We start from the raw sequence: 19,309 nt of genomic DNA, 5'->3' as shown, positions 1-19,309 counted from the left end.
CTCTCTCCTCCTCTATGCAGGCAGTATCATCTCTTTCAGAACTCTTCCCAGCCCCTAATGCAATGTAAGCTCCAGGCAGGGGCCAAGTGTCTGGCACATGGTAGACACTCATGTTTCTAGGCTACCACTCAGACCCCATCCCTAAATTTTTCCTTCTGTAACATCCTGGGCAATGCCATCTGCTCCCATGGGTTCAAGGAGCAGCATATACAATATAAGTACAAGTACACTCATACTTATTCACTTCAGAATTTTCTCCTTGTATCAAATACCACATAATTAATCTTCCTTCTTCCTTCCATTCATTCAATAACATATATTTACTAAGCACCTACTATAGGCTAGGCACCGTTTTATGAATTTGGGATATAACAGCAAATAATATGGTGGTGAGAAAAATATAATAAACAAGCAAAATATTTTGTATACTAGGTGGTAAGAAGTATTAGAGGAAAAAAATAAAGCAGGGCATGGTATATAAAGGGGAAGGGGGAATATGTTGTAATTTTAGACAGACTGATCAGATCTTCTGTTTCCTCATCTTGAAAATGAGTTTGCCTATCCTGAGGTAGGATTGTTAAAAAGGCTAATAGAGAAGCAAATAAACAGAAAATGGAGAAAACAGACAAAACCACCTGGGCATGGAGGCAGGAAAACTTCGTAATCTATGGTTATCTGACTGTCAGGGAAGATGACAAGAATCCATGAGAAAGGTCTCCTCCCAACTACACATCCAAAGGCAGCCTCTCCGTGCAGAAGGCTGCCACTTCTCTGGCTCTTCCAACAGCAGCCAACTTTGAACGCATCACTGACCTGCCTCCATCGTATGCCTCACCTGCATGGCGCTCTCAGTATTACAACTTTCCTTCACAGTCTTTCTAACATTCATGCTTTCAGTCAATGGTGCCTGGGCCTCAGGCAGGGCCTTGTCATTTCCGTGGCTTGTTTCCAACATGACCAGAATCATCCTGCTGTGCCTTACGTCACTAATGTGCCCACTCATTTGCTCCCAGAACAGCCTAAAGGACAAGTTTCCTTACGGGAAAGTCAGTAGGACAATGGTTAAGACCTGCGGCTCTGGACTGTGCAAGGCAACTCCACCCTGGCTGTGCAACCATGAGTGAGTCACCTAACCTTCCTGTGGCTCCATCTCTAAAAATGATTATAACAGCATCTACCTCATGGTTTACGGTGAAGATAAAATGAAATAATGCACATGTCAGGCACACAGCAAACACTCAAATGCAAACTGGGATTTGCACAGCTCGACTGTCAGCAGTTCCTAGTCGTTTTAATAAGGAAAGCCCAAAGTGAAAGAGACTGGTATGAACAGCTTAGAAAGAACACTGGACTTACTGCCTGAGACTTCTGGTTGGGGGGGACCACAAAGATATTCTGGATCTGCATCATGGCTGCAATGCTGAGAATTTCCTGAGAACAGCCGAAATTTCCTATAAAACACAAAGCACCTTTGATTTCAAACATGCAATGTGTCAACAAGAAGTGAAAGACATTTTCTGATGTTTTCCTTGTACCATACTGCAAACTAAGATATATCCGTATATAGCTTGATTTTTAAAGTTTATAATTCATAAACGCTTCGCCCTGCCAAATGGAATGTCCTACACCTGGCCTGATGCCTGGAGGCCTGGAAGGACTCAGAAAGGAGCTGCTCATTAACTCTGCAGCTGTAACACGGAGAGTGTTACACTCCCTGTGAGCCATGGGGAGCGGAACTGGCCCCACCACTGAGGGCAGGTCGGCTCTACACCTGCTCCCAGCTCTCTTGTGTGGACGCCTAGAATTCTGGCAGAAAGCCGGAGAGAGGAAGGGGGCAGGGAATACGTGGTTGTGTCCCTTCTCCTGTTTCTCTGCTCCTGGACCCTTCTCTGAGGTGGCCTGTCTGTCAGTAAGGCTCTGGCACCTGGAAAACTGGACCAGGGAAGCACTCGGTGGGCTGCAGCTACTGCTGCTCTGCTGGCACCTGGGACCAGAGCCTGCAGCAATGAGCCCTCCAAGACATAGACAGCGAGGGCGAACTGCACTGCCTGTCCCACTGCCCAGCTCCCTGCCTCATGAGTGGCACACTCCCCAACTCCAAACTTAGAAACCTGCTGCTAAATATAAGGCTAAGGTCACGTGGTTTTCCAAAACACAATTCTAGTTAACTTTCACCATGCTTAGTTTGACATACAACTTTGTAGATTGCCAATTAATGTAAAAGTTAGATAAAATTAAGAAAACATTTATTTACTTTCCCAGGCCGAGAAAACTATGCTCTCTAGATGATTTTGGTTTCTAAGTATGAGAAGATCTTTAGATCATACACTTTTATCCCTTAATTCATATCCTCACAGAAGTCTGAAGATGTCAGAGAAGTTGGAACCCTTGTGCGTTAGTGGGGGGAATATGAAATGGTGTAGCCGCTGTGGAAAATGGTATGGTAATTCCTCAAAAACTTACACATAGAATTATTAGATATTCCAGCAATTCCACTCTAAATATATACCCAAAATAAGTGAAAGCAGAGACTTGAGCAGATATCTGTACACCCATGTTCCTAGCATTCTTCACAATAGCAAAGGTGGAAGCTCCCTAAGTGTCCATCAACAGATGAATAGGCAAACGAAATGTGATCAATACATACAATTGAATATTATTCAGCCTTAAAAAGGAGGGACATTTTGACATGTGCTACAATATGGATGAACCTTGAAGACATACCAAGTGAAAAAGGTCAGCCACAAAAGAACAAATATTGTATGATTCTACTTATATGAGGTTTCTAAAATCAGAAACAAGAAGTAGAATGGTGTTTGCAAGGTCTGGGGAGGAGGAGAGAATGGGGAGTTAGTGTCTAGTAGGTACAGGGTTTCATTTTAGAAAGATTAAAAAGTTCTGGAAATTAATAGTGGTGATGGTTCCACAACAATGTGAATGTACTTAATGCCCCACAGAACTGTACACTTAAAAAATGGTTGAAATGGTAAATTTTGTTATGTATTTTTTACCACAGTAACGTCCCTGTTTAAAAAAAATTCTAAAGGTATTCGTGCTAGGCTCATGAGAAACAAACAGAAGTGCTTACTGAATTAATAAAGACTGACACTGAATCACAAGTTAGCAACATGCCCCAAACCCAACAGCGTTAATCAATAGCTCCTTCACTCCTCTAAGTACATTGTACCCTCTTCCCCAGGGTGCACAGAATCCAGGGAAATAACTCCTCTGACAGACAAAATAAAATCAATGAGAACTGTTGGTCTCCACCCACCTGATTCAAGCAGCATTTTTGCAAACATGGGATTCAAAGGAAACTCTGCTATTCTCATGCCAAGTGGTTCAGTTAGTCGACAGTCTTTGTCCAGACCTGCCATGAGAACAACCATCAGAAGGCATGTACCACTGTGTTGAAAGACGTACAGTTGTTGAAGAATAAAAGATGATGATGTATGCTGAAAAAAGGTATCCAAAGGATGAATCATGCACTACCACACTCAATCTGACACCTGAGCACTGTTACATTATAAGAAGAAAAGATCTGCTTTCAGTTCCTGAATATTTAATTTAAAAAACTGATACTTCCGATGACTTCTATTCAAGGACTTCATTATAAGGAAATGGCCCTGCAGCCTCCTCTTGCTCCCTCTCTCTCCTTGCCCACAGCAGGCTCATTCCGGTCCCATATTCTCCACAGACTGCTCTTTCCAAGGGCCCAACAACCACACAGTGCGAAATACGAAGGGCACTTATGGAGGGTCTGCAGCAGCCTTTGATTCTGTAGACCACAGCTCCTTGGAAACACTCTTCCCCGGCTCCCAGCACCCCCTCCCCCCTCCTGCTGCTCTGCCACCTCCCCTGCTACTCCCTGTCACCTCTGGATCTTCTTCCATGTCCCATGGTAGATGTCCCAGGATGACATCCCATGCCCTCCATTCTTCCCTTACTATGTGAGCAATTACAGGCCATGATTATGAATCTAAACACCTGCCCAGGTCTCTCTTTGGTGCCAACACCAGAGCTGTCTGTCCAGCTGCTTCCTGGGCAGTCTACTGAACCAGACAGGCAGACTCCTTCAATTCCCCACATCCCTCCTCGCCTCTTTGCCACTGGCCAATATCCAGAAACTGAATGCCCACAATGTAGACTATTGTTTAGACTATTCCCAAGATGTAGCATTAAAACAAATGATTCTTTAAAGGTGATAATTCAGCTTGAAACTAAATTAAGTTGGGTGTTTCCCTCTATCTTTTCCAGTTAATTTAGGGCCATGAAGAAATAGAAAATATTTTAAATGTCATGCTGATTGAAGGAAAATTAGTCCAAATGAAAAACTTCTATGCATTCAACGTTCTCCCATCCCCATTACAGATAATCCAGGAAACCTTGCTTTCAAGTTCCTATTACAAGCTTGAGAACAGGAGATGGAAACCTATCCTGGCACACATTCACTCTGGGCTGCCTTGATGTAGACCCACCTGAAGGCCTTTTAAATCACTGAAGATCTTTAAATCAGTAACTGGTTATTCTTTCACAGGGAAGTATCATAAATATAATGTCCATAAAGATGGACTCCTACCTCACCCCATACAAATAATTAACTCAAAATGGATCATAAACCCACTAAATGTCAGAACTAAAACTATTTTAAAAGCTCTTCAAAAAAGACCTAGGAAAAAATTTTTATGCCAGTGGGTTAGGCTATGGTTTCTTAGCTATGACACCACAAGTGACAACTGAATTACTTAAAATTTTTGCCCTGGCCAGTGTGTCTAAGTGGTTACAGCATCGGCCTGCAAACCAAGGGGTCACGGGTTTGATTCCCGGTCAAGGGCATATGCCTGGGTTGCAGGTTTGATCCTCGGCCCCAGTTGGGGTGTGTGCAGGAGGCAAATAATCGATGTATCTCTCTATCCCTCTCATATCACTATTTCTCTCTCTCTCTCTCTCTCTCTCTCTCTGAATCACAAGTTAGCAACATGCCCCAAACCCAACAGCGTTAATCAATAGCTCCTTCACTCCTCTAAGTACATTGTACCCTCTTCCCCAGGGTGCACAGAATCCAGGGAAATAACTCCTCTGACAGACAAAATAAAATCAATGAGAACTGTTGGTCTCCACCCACCTGATTCAAGCAGCATTTTTGCAAACATGGGATTCAAAGGAAACTCTGCTATTCTCATGCCAAGTGGTTCAGTTAGTCGACAGTCTTTGTCCAGACCTGCCATGAGAACAACCATCAGAAGGCATGTACCACTGTGTTGAAAGACGTACAGTTGTTGAAGAATAAAAGATGATGATGTATGCTGAAAAAAGGTATCCAAAGGATGAATCATGCACTACCACACTCAATCTGACACCTGAGCACTGTTACATTATAAGAAGAAAAGATCTGCTTTCAGTTCCTGAATATTTAATTTAAAAAACTGATACTTCCGATGACTTCTATTCAAGGACTTCATTATAAGGAAATGGCCCTGCAGCCTCCTCTTGCTCCCTCTCTCTCCTTGCCCACAGCAGGCTCATTCCGGTCCCATATTCTCCACAGACTGCTCTTTCCAAGGGCCCAACAACCACACAGTGCGAAATACGAAGGGCACTTATGGAGGGTCTGCAGCAGCCTTTGATTCTGTAGACCACAGCTCCTTGGAAACACTCTTCCCCGGCTCCCAGCACCCCCTCCCCCCTCCTGCTGCTCTGCCACCTCCCCTGCTACTCCCTGTCACCTCTGGATCTTCTTCCATGTCCCATGGTAGATGTCCCAGGATGACATCCCATGCCCTCCATTCTTCCCTTACTATGTGAGCAATTACAGGCCATGATTATGAATCTAAACACCTGCCCAGGTCTCTCTTTGGTGCCAACACCAGAGCTGTCTGTCCAGCTGCTTCCTGGGCAGTCTACTGAACCAGACAGGCAGACTCCTTCAATTCCCCACATCCCTCCTCGCCTCTTTGCCACTGGCCAATATCCAGAAACTGAATGCCCACAATGTAGACTATTGTTTAGACTATTCCCAAGATGTAGCATTAAAACAAATGATTCTTTAAAGGTGATAATTCAGCTTGAAACTAAATTAAGTTGGGTGTTTCCCTCTATCTTTTCCAGTTAATTTAGGGCCATGAAGAAATAGAAAATATTTTAAATGTCATGCTGATTGAAGGAAAATTAGTCCAAATGAAAAACTTCTATGCATTCAACGTTCTCCCATCCCCAAATCCAGGAATCCAGGAAACCTTGCTTTCAAGTTCCTATTACAAGCTTGAGAACAGGAGATGGAAACCTATCCTGGCACACTGGGCTGCCGGGCTGCCTTGATGTAGACCCACCTGAAGGCCTTTTAAATCACTGAAGATCTTTAAATCAGTAACTGGTTATTCTTTCACAGGGAAGTATCATAAATATAATGTCCATAAAGATGGACTCCTACCTCACCCCATACAAATAATTAACTCAAAATGGATCATAAACCCACTAAATGTCAGAACTAAAACTATTTTAAAAGCTCTTCAAAAAAGACCTAGGAAAAAATTTTTATGCCAGTGGGTTAGGCTATGGTTTCTTAGCTATGACACCACAAGTGACAACTGAATTACTTAAAATTTTTGCCCTGGCCAGTGTGTCTAAGTGGTTACAGCATCGGCCTGCAAACCAAGGGGTCACGGGTTTGATTCCCGGTCAAGGGCATATGCCTGGGTTGCAGGTTTGATCCTCGGCCCCAGTTGGGGTGTGTGCAGGAGGCAAATAATCGATGTATCTCTCTATCCCTCTCATATCACTATTTCTCTCTCTCTCTCTCTCTCTCTCTCTCTCTCTCTCTTCCTCTCCCCCCCCCCCCCCCCCCCTCTCCCTCCTTCTTCTTCCACCCCTCCTTCCATCCATGCCATTCTCTCTAAAAATCAATGGAAAAAAATATCCTCCAGTGAGGATTAACAAACAAAACGTAAAACTTTTGTACTGCAAAAAAGTGAAAAGCCAGCCCTGGCTGGTTTGGCTCAGTGGATGGAGCGTCGATCTTTGGACTGAAGGGTCCCAGGTTCGATTCCGGTCGGGGACACATGCCCGGGTTGTGGGCTCGATCCCCAGTGGGGGATGTGAAGGAGGCAGCCAATCAATGATTCTCTCTCATCATTGATGTTTCTATCTCTCCCTTTCCCTTCCTCTCTGAAATCAATGGAAATATATTTAAGAAGGAAGGAAGAAAAAATAAAGTGAAAAGCCAACCCACAGAATGGGAGAAATATTTACAAATCACAGGCCTGAGAAGAAACGTGTACACACACTATATAAAGAACTCCTCCAACTCAATAATAAAATGACAATTCCCCAAAATTAAACATGGACAAAAAATTTCTCCAAAGAAGATATACAAGTAGTCAATAAAGGTGCCCAACACCATTAGTCATTAGGGAAATGCAAATCAAAACCCAAGATACCACTTCCTATCCACTAGGATGGCTATAATACGAAAGATAATAACAAGTATTAGCAACTTTTTATTATGTGGAGAAATTGGAAACCACCATACATTGCTGGTGAGATGTCCACCAAAAACTTGTATACGAATGTTTATAGCAGCATTATGTATATTAGCCAAAATGAGGAAACCAGCCCAAATGTCCATCAACTGATGAGTAGATAAGAAAAATGTGTGGTATACCCATACAATGGAGTATTATTCAGCAATAAAAAGAAATGAAGTATTAATATGTGCTCCAAAATAGATGAATCCTGAAAACATGCTGAATGAAAGAAGCCAATCACAAAAGACCACATATTATATGATTCCATTCATATGAAATGTCCAGAATAGGCAAATCTATAGACAAAGAAAGTAGATTAGCAGGACCCACCCTGGGAGGAGGAGGGGAGAGGGAATGAGGAGTGAGTGCTGATGGGTACAGATTTCTTTCTGGAGTGATAAAAATTTTCTAAATATTCTAAACTTGTGGCAATGGTTGCACAACATTGTGAATATACTGAAAACCATTGAATTGTACATTTTAAATGGGTAACTTACACCTCAATAAAGATGTTAAAAGCAAAAAAATAATCTAAAACCGCCACTGAAACATATTACCAAAATGGATATTACATTAACTTGGGGCAATATTCACAGAAAAAAATACGTATTTCCTGAGGTGGTGAATTTAGGTGACAATTTCCTCTCTCCTAAAGGAAATACTACATTTTCAAACAATGAGAAAATACAGATTCCCCCATAACATGGTGTTTCCTTACCCAGGCTGGATGCTACCCAAATCTCCATAGGGAACGAAGGCTGAGCCACACACTTCAGTATGGGGGGAGGGACAGAGAAAAAGGTCTGGAGAGGTGACACCTGAAATACTGGTATAAAATCTCCTGGATGTCTTTAGGAGGGGGCTTGGCTCTGCTGATGGTTATGAATAGCTTTTAATGTACTGATATGCTTTATTAATTCATTGTCAGGAGTAGACGTCATGTACTATTAATCACACCTTCCTATTTCTATAAAGCTTAAGAATCCTTAAGAGGATTATTTATGTGGGGAGAATCAATGCCATTCCTGAAGATACTAAGAACCCTAAAGTGAATACAACCTAACATCACATATTAGTGAACAGATCAGAGAACATATACTAGTAATAATAGATAGGCATACCTCCCAGGGCATAGAGTAACTCCAATGCTTGAACCATCGACTGTGCTGGAGGGGGCTGTAAAAAATATAAAAATTAATTAATTTCTTCAGGTGACAGACATAAAAATGTGACTATTTCCAGATCTAATCCACTCTCCCCTCCCATACTTCACCTCCATGCTCCTATACATAATGCTGGTGCCCCTTAACATGTCCTTTCTATACATCTCAGCATCCTTAACACTGCTTAGTCTTTAATCTCAGCTTGATTAAACCTTCCCCATGGAGGCCCTTCCTCATGCTTCCCTCTATCAGAAGTAGACTACCTTGAACTACTTCCTTGTTTTTCCTAAACTCACATCAGACAGTTCTAATTTTCACTGCCTAGTCTCAATCTTCTACTACCCAAAATACTGCACTACTGGTTGGCAACTGATCTTTGCATCACCCAGAGCCCGCTCCACTCCTTGCCTATAAGTGGTAACTGACATGCGGTTGAATTTGAAGTCCTGAAAATAATACAGAATGCCAGATAACCTAAAGTTAAACAAAGCTACTAGCAATATTGTGACCTTCAGTCTGATCTAGATCCTCACCTCCTTCTTTGCTTCCACAAATCTTTACTGAGCATCTACTAACTGCCGAGCACCATTACTACTTCCTGCTAAATGACTTCATTTATAATAAGCCAGGTAATAACATTATAATAGTTTTCAAACTGTGTGGTTTCTTTTTTAAAAAAATGTTTTTATTGATTTCAGAGAGACAAAGGGAAAGGGAGAGAGATAGAAACATTGATGAATCATCGATCGGATGCCTTCTGCACACCCCCTGGGATCGAGCCCTGACTGGAATGGAACCATGACCTCCTGGTTCATAGACTGAAATTCAACCACTGAGCAACACTGGCTGGGCTGGTCTAAATGCATTCACATAACAAACATATTTTATGTACCACACTGTTTTAGTTCAATTTTACAGATGAAGAAATTAAAATCAGTAAAAGACATCTGAACAGGGTCAAGTAGGCAGCTGATGGATGGCAAAGCCAGAAACTGAACCCAGACCTCACTTTTTTCACTCTACCCCACCCACTGACAGCCAAGGAACAACGTTGTCCTTTTAAAAGTTGTGATGACTGTACACACACACTTATGAGGGTAAGAACTAGACCTAATTCACTACACAGAGGACATTCCACACATCATGGTTGACTAAGTCATGGAATTGACTCACTAGCCTTTCCTCAGTGCCTCTGACATCCGACTTTACAACAGAGGCAAATACACAGCATCTGAGTGGAGGAGCCTAATCTCTCTGGGATCTTTACCCTGAGATTATTGAGAGCTGACAACAGGAACAGCAAAGCACTGAACGAGGTTGTGAATACTTACAGAACAAAACTAACGAGGTCCTTTATGAGTCCTTCCAATCTTTGACCCTATTTCTAGTCAATCACCAAGTCACCTTTTAATTCTGCTCTTTGAATTTATTATCAATCAACAAAAAAGAACAAAACCTCTCTCCTCACAGCCATAATATTTTCACCTAAATACACATCTACTACATTTACCAGCATTTCTCTATGGCCTCATCTGATTTGGGATCATATGCAAACAGTTTTAACATAGTTGGAAGGACTGGGTATGTATAATTTTAGCTGTTTTTCCTCAGTTTGATTTTCTGTTTTCATTGTTTCTTGAACCCATAGGAACTTCAGTGATTACTTGGGAGAGCTGAGTAACATTCCAACAAGGTCATACATACTCTGTAAAATATGCAATTTTCTTATTACTGGGCAACTAAGTTGTTTTCAGTTCTTTACTACTGTAATTAGCACTGCAAAACATACAAAATTATATGAACCCTGTGATTTCAATAATGAAATCCAATGGTGAAAAACACTATTTCAGGGAGAAATAACCGGAAGGGACTACATGAAGATGAATTTGTATGTATTTCCCTCATTTCTCAGTTGTCCAAAGTTTATGGTTTTCATCACTTTTATTTTTTAATCTAAAACAAAGTGATGCTATAAATATTATAATACATGGACTTTTTGTCTTTTTTTGAAACTTTTTTCCAGGAAAAATTTCCCTGAGAAAATATCAGGCCTTGCTCTGGCTCATAAAATAGTATCAGGAATGCCTCCGTGAGGACTGGAACACAGGATGAAACCACTTTCCCAAACTGGGTCAGCTCCGGCTCTTACCATCTCTCCTTGTGTTTGATCATTTGATTAACTTAAAGTGGACTTTACAATTATTTCAATTTGCACTTCACTCTCCTAGAAAAGCCGAGCATGTTCTGACATTAGTTTACTGTTTGTGCTATTTCCTTTCCTTTAGCTTTTTTCTTCAGTGGACATTAGATTTATTCTAAACGATGTAGTTTACTGAGATGTTGATCTAATACTGTTGCCATTATGTTTTCCTTTAATCTTAGATGTGGGTTTTTAATAGCTTTTAATTTGCATTTACTTTTCATCTTTTCTTTATAATTTCTTATACTATACACCAATAAACAAAGGGTTCATTTTCTCCACACTTATGATAAACCATAATTATTTCCTTTGGGAGGAAGAGTGCTATTTTTCTATTCCTTCATTTGCCTAGTTTATGTGACAGGTGTGACATTAGGGATTTTATTATCCAAGAATCCAGACCTGCCATACCACTTAACAATACAGCTGGGACAGAACAAAAAGTTAAAATGCAAGTCTTCAAATCATAAAAATTCAACAAGAAAATATGAGTGAATATTTATTAACTAACTGACCTAGATATGAGAAAGAGTTTCATAAGCACAGTAACAGAAGCCATAGAGGCAAAGACAGAAAGACTTTACTGTGGAAATGTTTAGAATGTTTGCACATTAAAAAATAATAATAAACTTAAAAACAGTAAAATACAAGTAAATAGAAAAACTGTTTGCAAGAAATATTGTGGACAAAGATTAATTTTTTTAATAGTTAAAGGACTCTTGAAAAACACTAATAAACACTAATTCTAAGAGATAAAAATGGCTTAACATAAAAGTATAAAGTGCACAATAAACTTATTTTAAAAACTATCTTATGAAAATCAAAATAATAAAGTACAGATGGTATTTTTCCTACCTTCTTTCTCCTTCCCCACCATCAATCAAATTAGTAAAACTCTAAAGCAAGTCATATAGTATGATAGGAGCACAATGAGTAGGGCATTCCTGTGCTGCTGGAGTTTATACCTGTAAAGCAACTCGGCCACATGTCAAGGACCTACAAAAGGACTATGGCCCTCTGAACCAATAATTTCACACCTGGAAACCTGCCTCGGGGAATAAGCAGAGACCAATCATCCACAAGACCCTTCCCTGCAGCTCTACCAAAGCCCTCTTGGCTCCCCCAATCATAATACTCTCACATGCAGGCCTAAAACATGCTCACTGTCCTGCATCTCGCTCCCCCTCCCGAGCTGGTGAAATCCCATGAGTTGCACATTTCACCACAGGCATGACTAACTGGGCTGGGGGCCCTGCCTTTGTCTCTCCCAGCACTGGGCACACGCACTGTGATAACTCATTACTTGTCTCTGTTCCCCAGTGGACAAGGACAGGAACTGGTCTGGCTGTATTCCCCCTGTAGCCTACACAAGGCCTGGTACAAAGCAACCACACAACATAGGAGCTAAATAGAAAGGAAAGAAAGGAAACAGAAATGGAAAAGGAAAGGAAAGGATAAAGAAAGAAAAAAAAGAGAAAGCAATCAAGCTGACATGCCCTATAACAATGTCCTGACATTCCCCTGAGAGCCCTCCAGCCTCCCCATGGCCGCAGACAGAAGGCAGGACTCACCGACATGAAGTGGAACCTGAGGACGTTGTCAATTCCCAGTGCTTTCAGCTGCAGGATGACAGGTGCCAAGTTGCTCCGCTGCATCTCAGGAACGGTAGACTGAGGCAGCTTGTCAAAGGCTTCCTCTGAGGATAGGAAATCAGAACTGTTTGGGATCAAATGCCACAATCAAATGCAATCATTATGACAAAGGGACAGTTTTCCTTCTCTAACAAGAGGCTCTAGGATTCCCGGATCAGATGCATATATTATGATATAAAGTTATTTCATGTTTAAGAAAGACCATTCTACTTAAATACTTAAGCAATTTATATCTTTATAAACAATATATCATTATGGAAGTTTATCCTCTTATTTTTAGGATACTTTTTTTAGAATGTGTTTTTTGTCGGCAAAATATTAAATCAAAGCAACAAGTATTTGCTGAATCACTATTGGTGTCCAGTTACCATACCTCTGCTTGGGATAGAGTAAGTCGAAAGGCAAGAACAGTACATATAAACACCAAAGAATAATTTCAAAATACATTACCAAGTAACCAGAATATAATAAATGACCAAATCTTATGAAGAGCAAAAACTGTCCAAATCTAACTCTTCGAATCAATGAGCCAAGCACACACGTCACACTCATATCCCAATGGCTGTCCCAAGTAGATTAATGAATGCTTACATGCCTGCCCCACCAGGAACAAAAGGTGACTTCTCACAGGAAAAAGCACAAGGCACAGAGATGCCAAGATGGGAGGGGCAGGAGAACAGGGAGGGAGGGAAAGAGACTGGGAGGCCTTCTTATAAAAGCTAGACAAAAAGGTGGGGGAAAAAGGGAGAAAGAGATTAAATCCATTTTGTTCATATTCAGAAAGCTTATGGATTATAGAGAGAATGCTCCACCCTCAAAACCCTCCCACATCAGTCAACATTTTAACGGTGCACACCCTCCTTCACACAGGGTGGCCCCATTTCCACTGAGACCATAAAGCTGCAGTTAACTAGAGAAAAAGCAAACCAAAACAGCTCTATCCCTGAAGAACTTCATAAAAGTCGTCTCTGAGGAAACAGCCAATACTCTCTGGAGTGACTGATACAAACTGTCAAATGCCTGGGTCTAACTGGAAGGTTCTGGATTACAGGCAACAGCAGGAAGTTCCAAATGGGATACCGCCTTTGTGTTTCAACAGCATTTTGGGGATAGCTTTTTGGTAGAATAGCCACATTTCCAAATACCAAGCTGACCAAGGGAGAAGCAAAGCTATCAGATAAGAGGACAGCCCCCTGAGAAGACACTCACAGGCAGTTAGTGCTTCCTAAGAGTTGAGTGACACCCAATTAAACCCCACTGAGGACTTGAGTGTGAAGCATTGGGCCAGGAGCTGTAGGAGCCATAGGCCAATGGTTTTGAGAAGCTTCAGTGATATGAAAGGGCCTGGGATAAGACCAGAAACAGTGACCTCTGAGACAAGGTCCCAATGAGTGGTCCTCCCAAAGGAAAAGGGAGACTCAGGGAAGGAAGAAGCACAGCCATGGAAAGAAAACTGAGGTTACTTCATGAGGGAGGTGCCATTTGAGAGAGGATGTGAAGGATACGGAGAATGTGATGTGCTGGGCAGAGGAAACAGCTCAAGGAAAGGCATCACAGGAATGAGGTGGGTATGGGAAACAGAAGGCATGTCCAGGAGGAGTGTGGTGCAGCTGTGATGCAGCGTGGGGAGGGAGGTGGACTGAGGAGAAGGTAAGCCGGGAACAGTTGTGGAAGGCTCAGAGAGACTCCTAAGGGCCTGAGCAGGCAGCATGCTCAGAGCTGTTCTTTCTAGTAATGGGTTAGCCAAGAACGCTTAGAGGCTGGGTCGAACGCACCCCATTGCTGTCGACTGACCTTCCCAATCCCACCTCTACTAAAACTGCTCATGCTAAGGAAGACAAATATACCTGCCTGTCTTTAGTCTGTACTCTACTATTAGATTTCTTTGAAGCATGACATTAGGCTAACCATTTCCTCAATGGAGGGTAGAGGGGAAGAACATTTGTAATATTTTCAAAATAAAGATAAATTTTTTAAAAACTTAAGTTCCTCAAAGTTAAGACACAGAATTATTAAATGACCCCACAATTCTACTCCCAGGTATATACCCAAAAGAACTAAAAACAGGTACTCAAACAAGTACATGCACACACATGTTCATAGGGGCAATTATTCACAATAGTCAAAAGGCGGAACCAATCATCAACTGATGAATGTATAAGCAAAATGTGTTGTATCCACACAGTGAAATATTATCTATATATATCATGCCCACCAGCCCATCAGAGCAACTATATGCAAATTAACCCAACCAAGATGGCTGCCGGCAGCCACGGAGCTAAAACGAGCAGGAGGTTTGGTTGCTCCAGTGATGGAGGAAGCCAAGCTTCCTGGCCAGCTCTGAGCTCTACTGAAGGCAACGAAGTTTCAATTATAGAAAATAAATAAACCCCAGATACCTGCTTTCAGCCAGCTGTGGCCACGGAGCTGGAGCGAGGAGGAGCTGGCTCTGAGCTCCACTGAAGGCAACGAAGTTTCATTATAGAAGGTAAATAAATCCCAGAATAAAAAAGAAAAGAAAAAAGGAGAGGCTGGGAGCTTCCATCACCGGGGGGCTTGGCCAGCCTGAAAACAGCCATCAGCCCCTCACCCAGGCTGGCCAAACCTCAATGGGGTGAGGGTCCCCACTGGGGAGGGCTTGACCATCCTGCAAACAGCCATCAGCCCCTCACCCAGGCTGGCCAAACCTCAATGGGGTGAGGGTCCCCACTGGGGAGGGCTTGACCATCCTGCAAACAGCCATCAGCCCCTCACCCAGGCTGGCCAAACCTCAATGGGGTGAGGGTCCCCACTGGGGAGGGCTTGACCATCCTGCAAACAGCCATCAGCCCCTCACCCAGGCTGGCCAAACCTCAATGGGGTGAGGGTCCCCACTGGGGAGGGCTTGACCATCCTGCAAACAGCCATCAGCCCCTCACCCAGGCTGGCCAAACCTCAATGGGGTGAGGGTCCCCACTGGGGAGGGCTTGACCATCCTGCAAACAGCCATCAGCCCCTCACCCAGGCTGGCCAAACCTCAATGGGGTGAGGGTCCCCACTGGGGAGGGCTTGACCATCCTGCAAACAGCCATCAGCCCCTCACCCAGGCTGGCCAAACCTCAATGGGGTGAGGGTCCCCACTGGGGAGGGCTTGACCATCCTGCAAACAGCCATCAGCCCCTCACCCAGGCTGGCCAAACCTCAATGGGGTGAGGGTCCCCACTGGGGAGGGCTTGACCATCCTGCAAACAGCCATCAGCCCCTCACCCAGGCTGGCCAAACCTCAATGGGGTGAGGGTCCCCACTGGGGAGGGCTTGACCATCCTGCAAACAGCCATCAGCCCCTCACCCAGGCTGGCCAGGCACCCCAGCGGGACCCCTACCCTGATCCGGGACTCCCTTCAGGGCAAACTAGCCTGCCTCCACCCGTGCACCAGGCCTCTAATATACACACACACACACATATATATATATATTATTGATTTCAGAGAGGAAGGGAGAGGAAAAGAGAGAAACATCAATGATGAGAGAGAATCATTGATTGGCTGCCTCCTGCACGCCCCCTACTGGGGATCGAACCTGCAACCCGGACATATGCCCTTGACTGGCATTGAACCCGGGACCCCCTCAGTCCGCAGGCTGAAGCTCTATCCACTGAGCCAAACCAGTTAGGGCTTATCTATATATAGAAAAGCCCAAGCAACCTGCTGACCATTACGTATGACGAGCACTGACTACCAGGAGGCAGACGCTCAACGCACAGGCATGGAAACATAGAACAGAATGATGAATCTCATAGGAAAGGAGGGAGGGGAGAGGGCGGAAAGAGATTAACCAAAGATCTTATATGCATACTAGAGGCCCAGTGCATGGATCTGTGCACCGGTGGGGTCCCTCAGCCTGGCCTGCGGGGATCAGGATGAAACTGGCAGTCCAAGGGGTCCCAGATTGCAAGAGGGAGCAGGCCAAGCTGAGGGATCCCACTGGTGCACAAATCCATGCACTGGGCCTCTAGTTCAGCTATAAAAAAGAATGAAGTACTGATACAACATAGATGAACCTGGAAAACATTATGCTAAATGAAAAAAGCCAGACACAGAAAGTCACATATTGTATGATCTCATTTATTTGAAATATCCAACAGATAAATCTATAGAGACAAAACAAAGATTGGTGGTTGCCAGGGGCTGGGGGCAGGGAGGAATGGAGGGAAACCACTTAATGAGTAAGGGTTTTACTTTAAAGGGATGGAAATGTTTTGAAACTAGATAGAGGTGGTGGTTACTGCTCAGTTTAAAATAGTTAATTTTATATTATGTAAATTTCCCCTCAAAAACAATTTTTTTAAGTAGCTTGAAACTTTCTCCTCCCCTGAATTTCAGGATGCCTTTTCCTGCCTTGGTTTTCTCTTTCCACTCTAACCATTCCTTCTTAGTGCCTTCAGGGGTGGAAGACACTACATCTCTGGCCTCAGGTTCTGCCTTTCCCTCCCTCCCCTGACTACTCTTTCCCCCTTCGTCCCCGCCCACGTACTTGTGCATTCCACTCCCTCTGCCAGGTGTGCTGAAATCTAATCTCCACTGCTAGCCCTTCAGCGGATAACTACTGGGCTGCCAATAAAATCAGGCTCAAATACTCGATTTCGAAGTCCTCCCCAACAGGATAACTCTCTGATCTCTGCTTCCAACGCTCATTCCTTTATGGCAACCCTATCACACAATATGTCAATCTGTTTGTGGGTCTGCCTCCATCACCAGGCTGTCAATGACCACACGTGGCCAAAACCATGTCTCACCTAGCCCTAGATCTCCAAACCCTGGCACTGTGCTTGGCTCTGTAAACATTTGCTAAAAGAAAGAATGATGTCAAGGACTGAACAAGGGCAACAGTAACCAAAAAGGAAAGAAGAGATCTGGTAAGTGACTGCAAATGATATGAAAACCAAGTCTGGACAATTGAGAGAAATCTTAGTACCATCCCTCACACAAGAGAAGTGCAGAGAGAGAAAGAGCAGTTCTGGGACATCACTGTCTGTAGGGAAGGCTGTCTTCAAGCTGGAGAGAAGGCTCCTTAAGGCCAGAACAGTCTTGATGGTATTTATTTTGCTCCTTTAGAGCCTAGCATGGTGCACAGTACAGAGCAGGAGTAGACCAACTATTTGCTTTCTGTTAGTGAGATAGATCTTGCTATTTTAGCTCTGCAAAGATGCTCTGACTAGAGCTAAAGATGGGACCCCCCACTGGGGGTTCAGGGATTCCAGAACAAGAAAACAGCACACTAATAGGCCAATAGGGACTAGTAGCAAAGAAGTACTACGTTTACAGGAGCAAGGTGGTGGGGGCCAGATTACAGAGGGACATGTGAGGAAGGGCTGGCTTTTGTGTGAAGTCTTGCCCATTGAGGGTAAATATAATACTCTTCAATGTCGAGGCTGACAGAAAATAAAAAACCCTTAGAAGAAAGCCACACTAACCTGTATAAAGACGATAACATTTTCCGGAGCGGCTACGGCCACCACGTCCTGCTCGCTGGTTGGCTGATGCCTGGGACACTGGGACCACCACCAAGCACTCAATAGCTGTCCTGGGATTGTAGGCTCGGAGTTTCATGAAACCACAGTCGATCACATACACAACTCCACTGATTGTAATGGAGGTTTCTGCCACATTGGTGGCCACTATCACCTAAGTTCCCCACAGAACGAAGAGTAAAAATAGAAGTTATTTGGTTCTTTTCATTTTTAATAAGTTCTTTAGTTTGGTATCCTGCAAAAGCATAAGTTTTAGGGACAGAATATCTTAGTTTTGAATTCTTCCAGAGCATGTGATGTTAGATAAGTTAATTAACCTCCTGAGCATGGTTCCTCATCAAAATAATATTTACCCCCTTCCCAGTGTTGGGCTCTAATCCTGGTACTTGGCCCATAGTAAATATTCAACAAATGTTAGTTTTTGCCTTTTGTACAACTAAGATAAATCACCACCCTGCGCATGTAAAACCCATTTATTCACTCACATTCTAGCTATTTTCTGAGGGTTTGTGCTTTGCCAGGCACTGTGCAAGGTGCTGGGGATGTATGATGAACAACAGAATACAATACCCCTGCTCTCCCAGAGTCTAGTGTGAGAAAGAAAATACAACAGAGCATGAATATAACATTACATAGTATTTAAGGTGTTTATTATATATTACAATAACGGGCTGTGCTATTTTAGATTGGATGGCCAAGGGAAATCTCTCTAAAAGATGATTTTGAGCTGAGACGTGAGTAACAAGAAGCAGCCAACCCTGGAGATCCAGGCAGAAGAAACAATGGAAAGAAAGGAGAAACAGCCAATGCGGCCAGAGTCCAGAGTAAGTACAAGATGAGGCTGGAGGGAGGTGAGGACAGATCATACACAGTCTCTGGGACACTGTGAGCTGTTTGCATTTTATTCCAAGTGCACTGGAGCTGCCCCTGAAGGATCTGAAGCAGCAGGTCATGTATAGATAGCACTTAGAACTTTCTAAAGGCACTTTTATATCTATCATTTCATAAAAATCTTCCTACCATTTTTATATAGCAGACATATGCTATAAAACCATCTATCTATTATTATTTATGTTTTACAGCTGAGAAAACCTGGCCTTGAGGTTGAGTAATTCATCCCAGGGCAGAGTGACTAAGGAATGGAACCACGGCCTCTTGACTGGTTGGCCATAGTTCACATTTCACTGGGAAGATTCCAGCTGCTCCCTCCCAGTGGCCGGAAGGCTGAGCACATTTTTCCAGGTTCAAATTATTAGGAGCGG

At 43.2% G+C, this 19,309-nt stretch overlaps 1 protein-coding gene across 1 annotated transcript in view; it reads right to left on the bottom strand.

Annotated features, from left to right (window-relative positions):
* The window catches only part of DHX35 (DEAH (Asp-Glu-Ala-His) box polypeptide 35), a 67,261-nt gene that overhangs the window by 12,771 nt on the left and 35,181 nt on the right, over positions 1–19,309 (bottom strand). Inside the window, exons 13-17 of the mRNA XM_005867324.2 lie at positions 17,991–18,201; positions 12,458–12,582; positions 8,645–8,699; positions 5,126–5,221; positions 1,357–1,451 (exon numbers count right to left, since the gene is read on the bottom strand). Of these exons, the coding sequence (XP_005867386.1) occupies positions 1,357–1,451; positions 5,126–5,221; positions 8,645–8,699; positions 12,458–12,582; positions 17,991–18,201 (582 nt within the window). The remainder of the gene's footprint in view (positions 1–1,356; positions 1,452–5,125; positions 5,222–8,644; positions 8,700–12,457; positions 12,583–17,990; positions 18,202–19,309) is intronic.

The sequence above is a fragment of the Myotis brandtii genome, unplaced genomic scaffold, assembly GCF_000412655.1.
Source record: "Myotis brandtii unplaced genomic scaffold, ASM41265v1 scaffold248, whole genome shotgun sequence".
Classification (NCBI taxonomy): Eukaryota; Metazoa; Chordata; class Mammalia; order Chiroptera; family Vespertilionidae; genus Myotis; species Myotis brandtii.
This window is presented reverse-complemented; position numbering and strand designations above follow the sequence as displayed.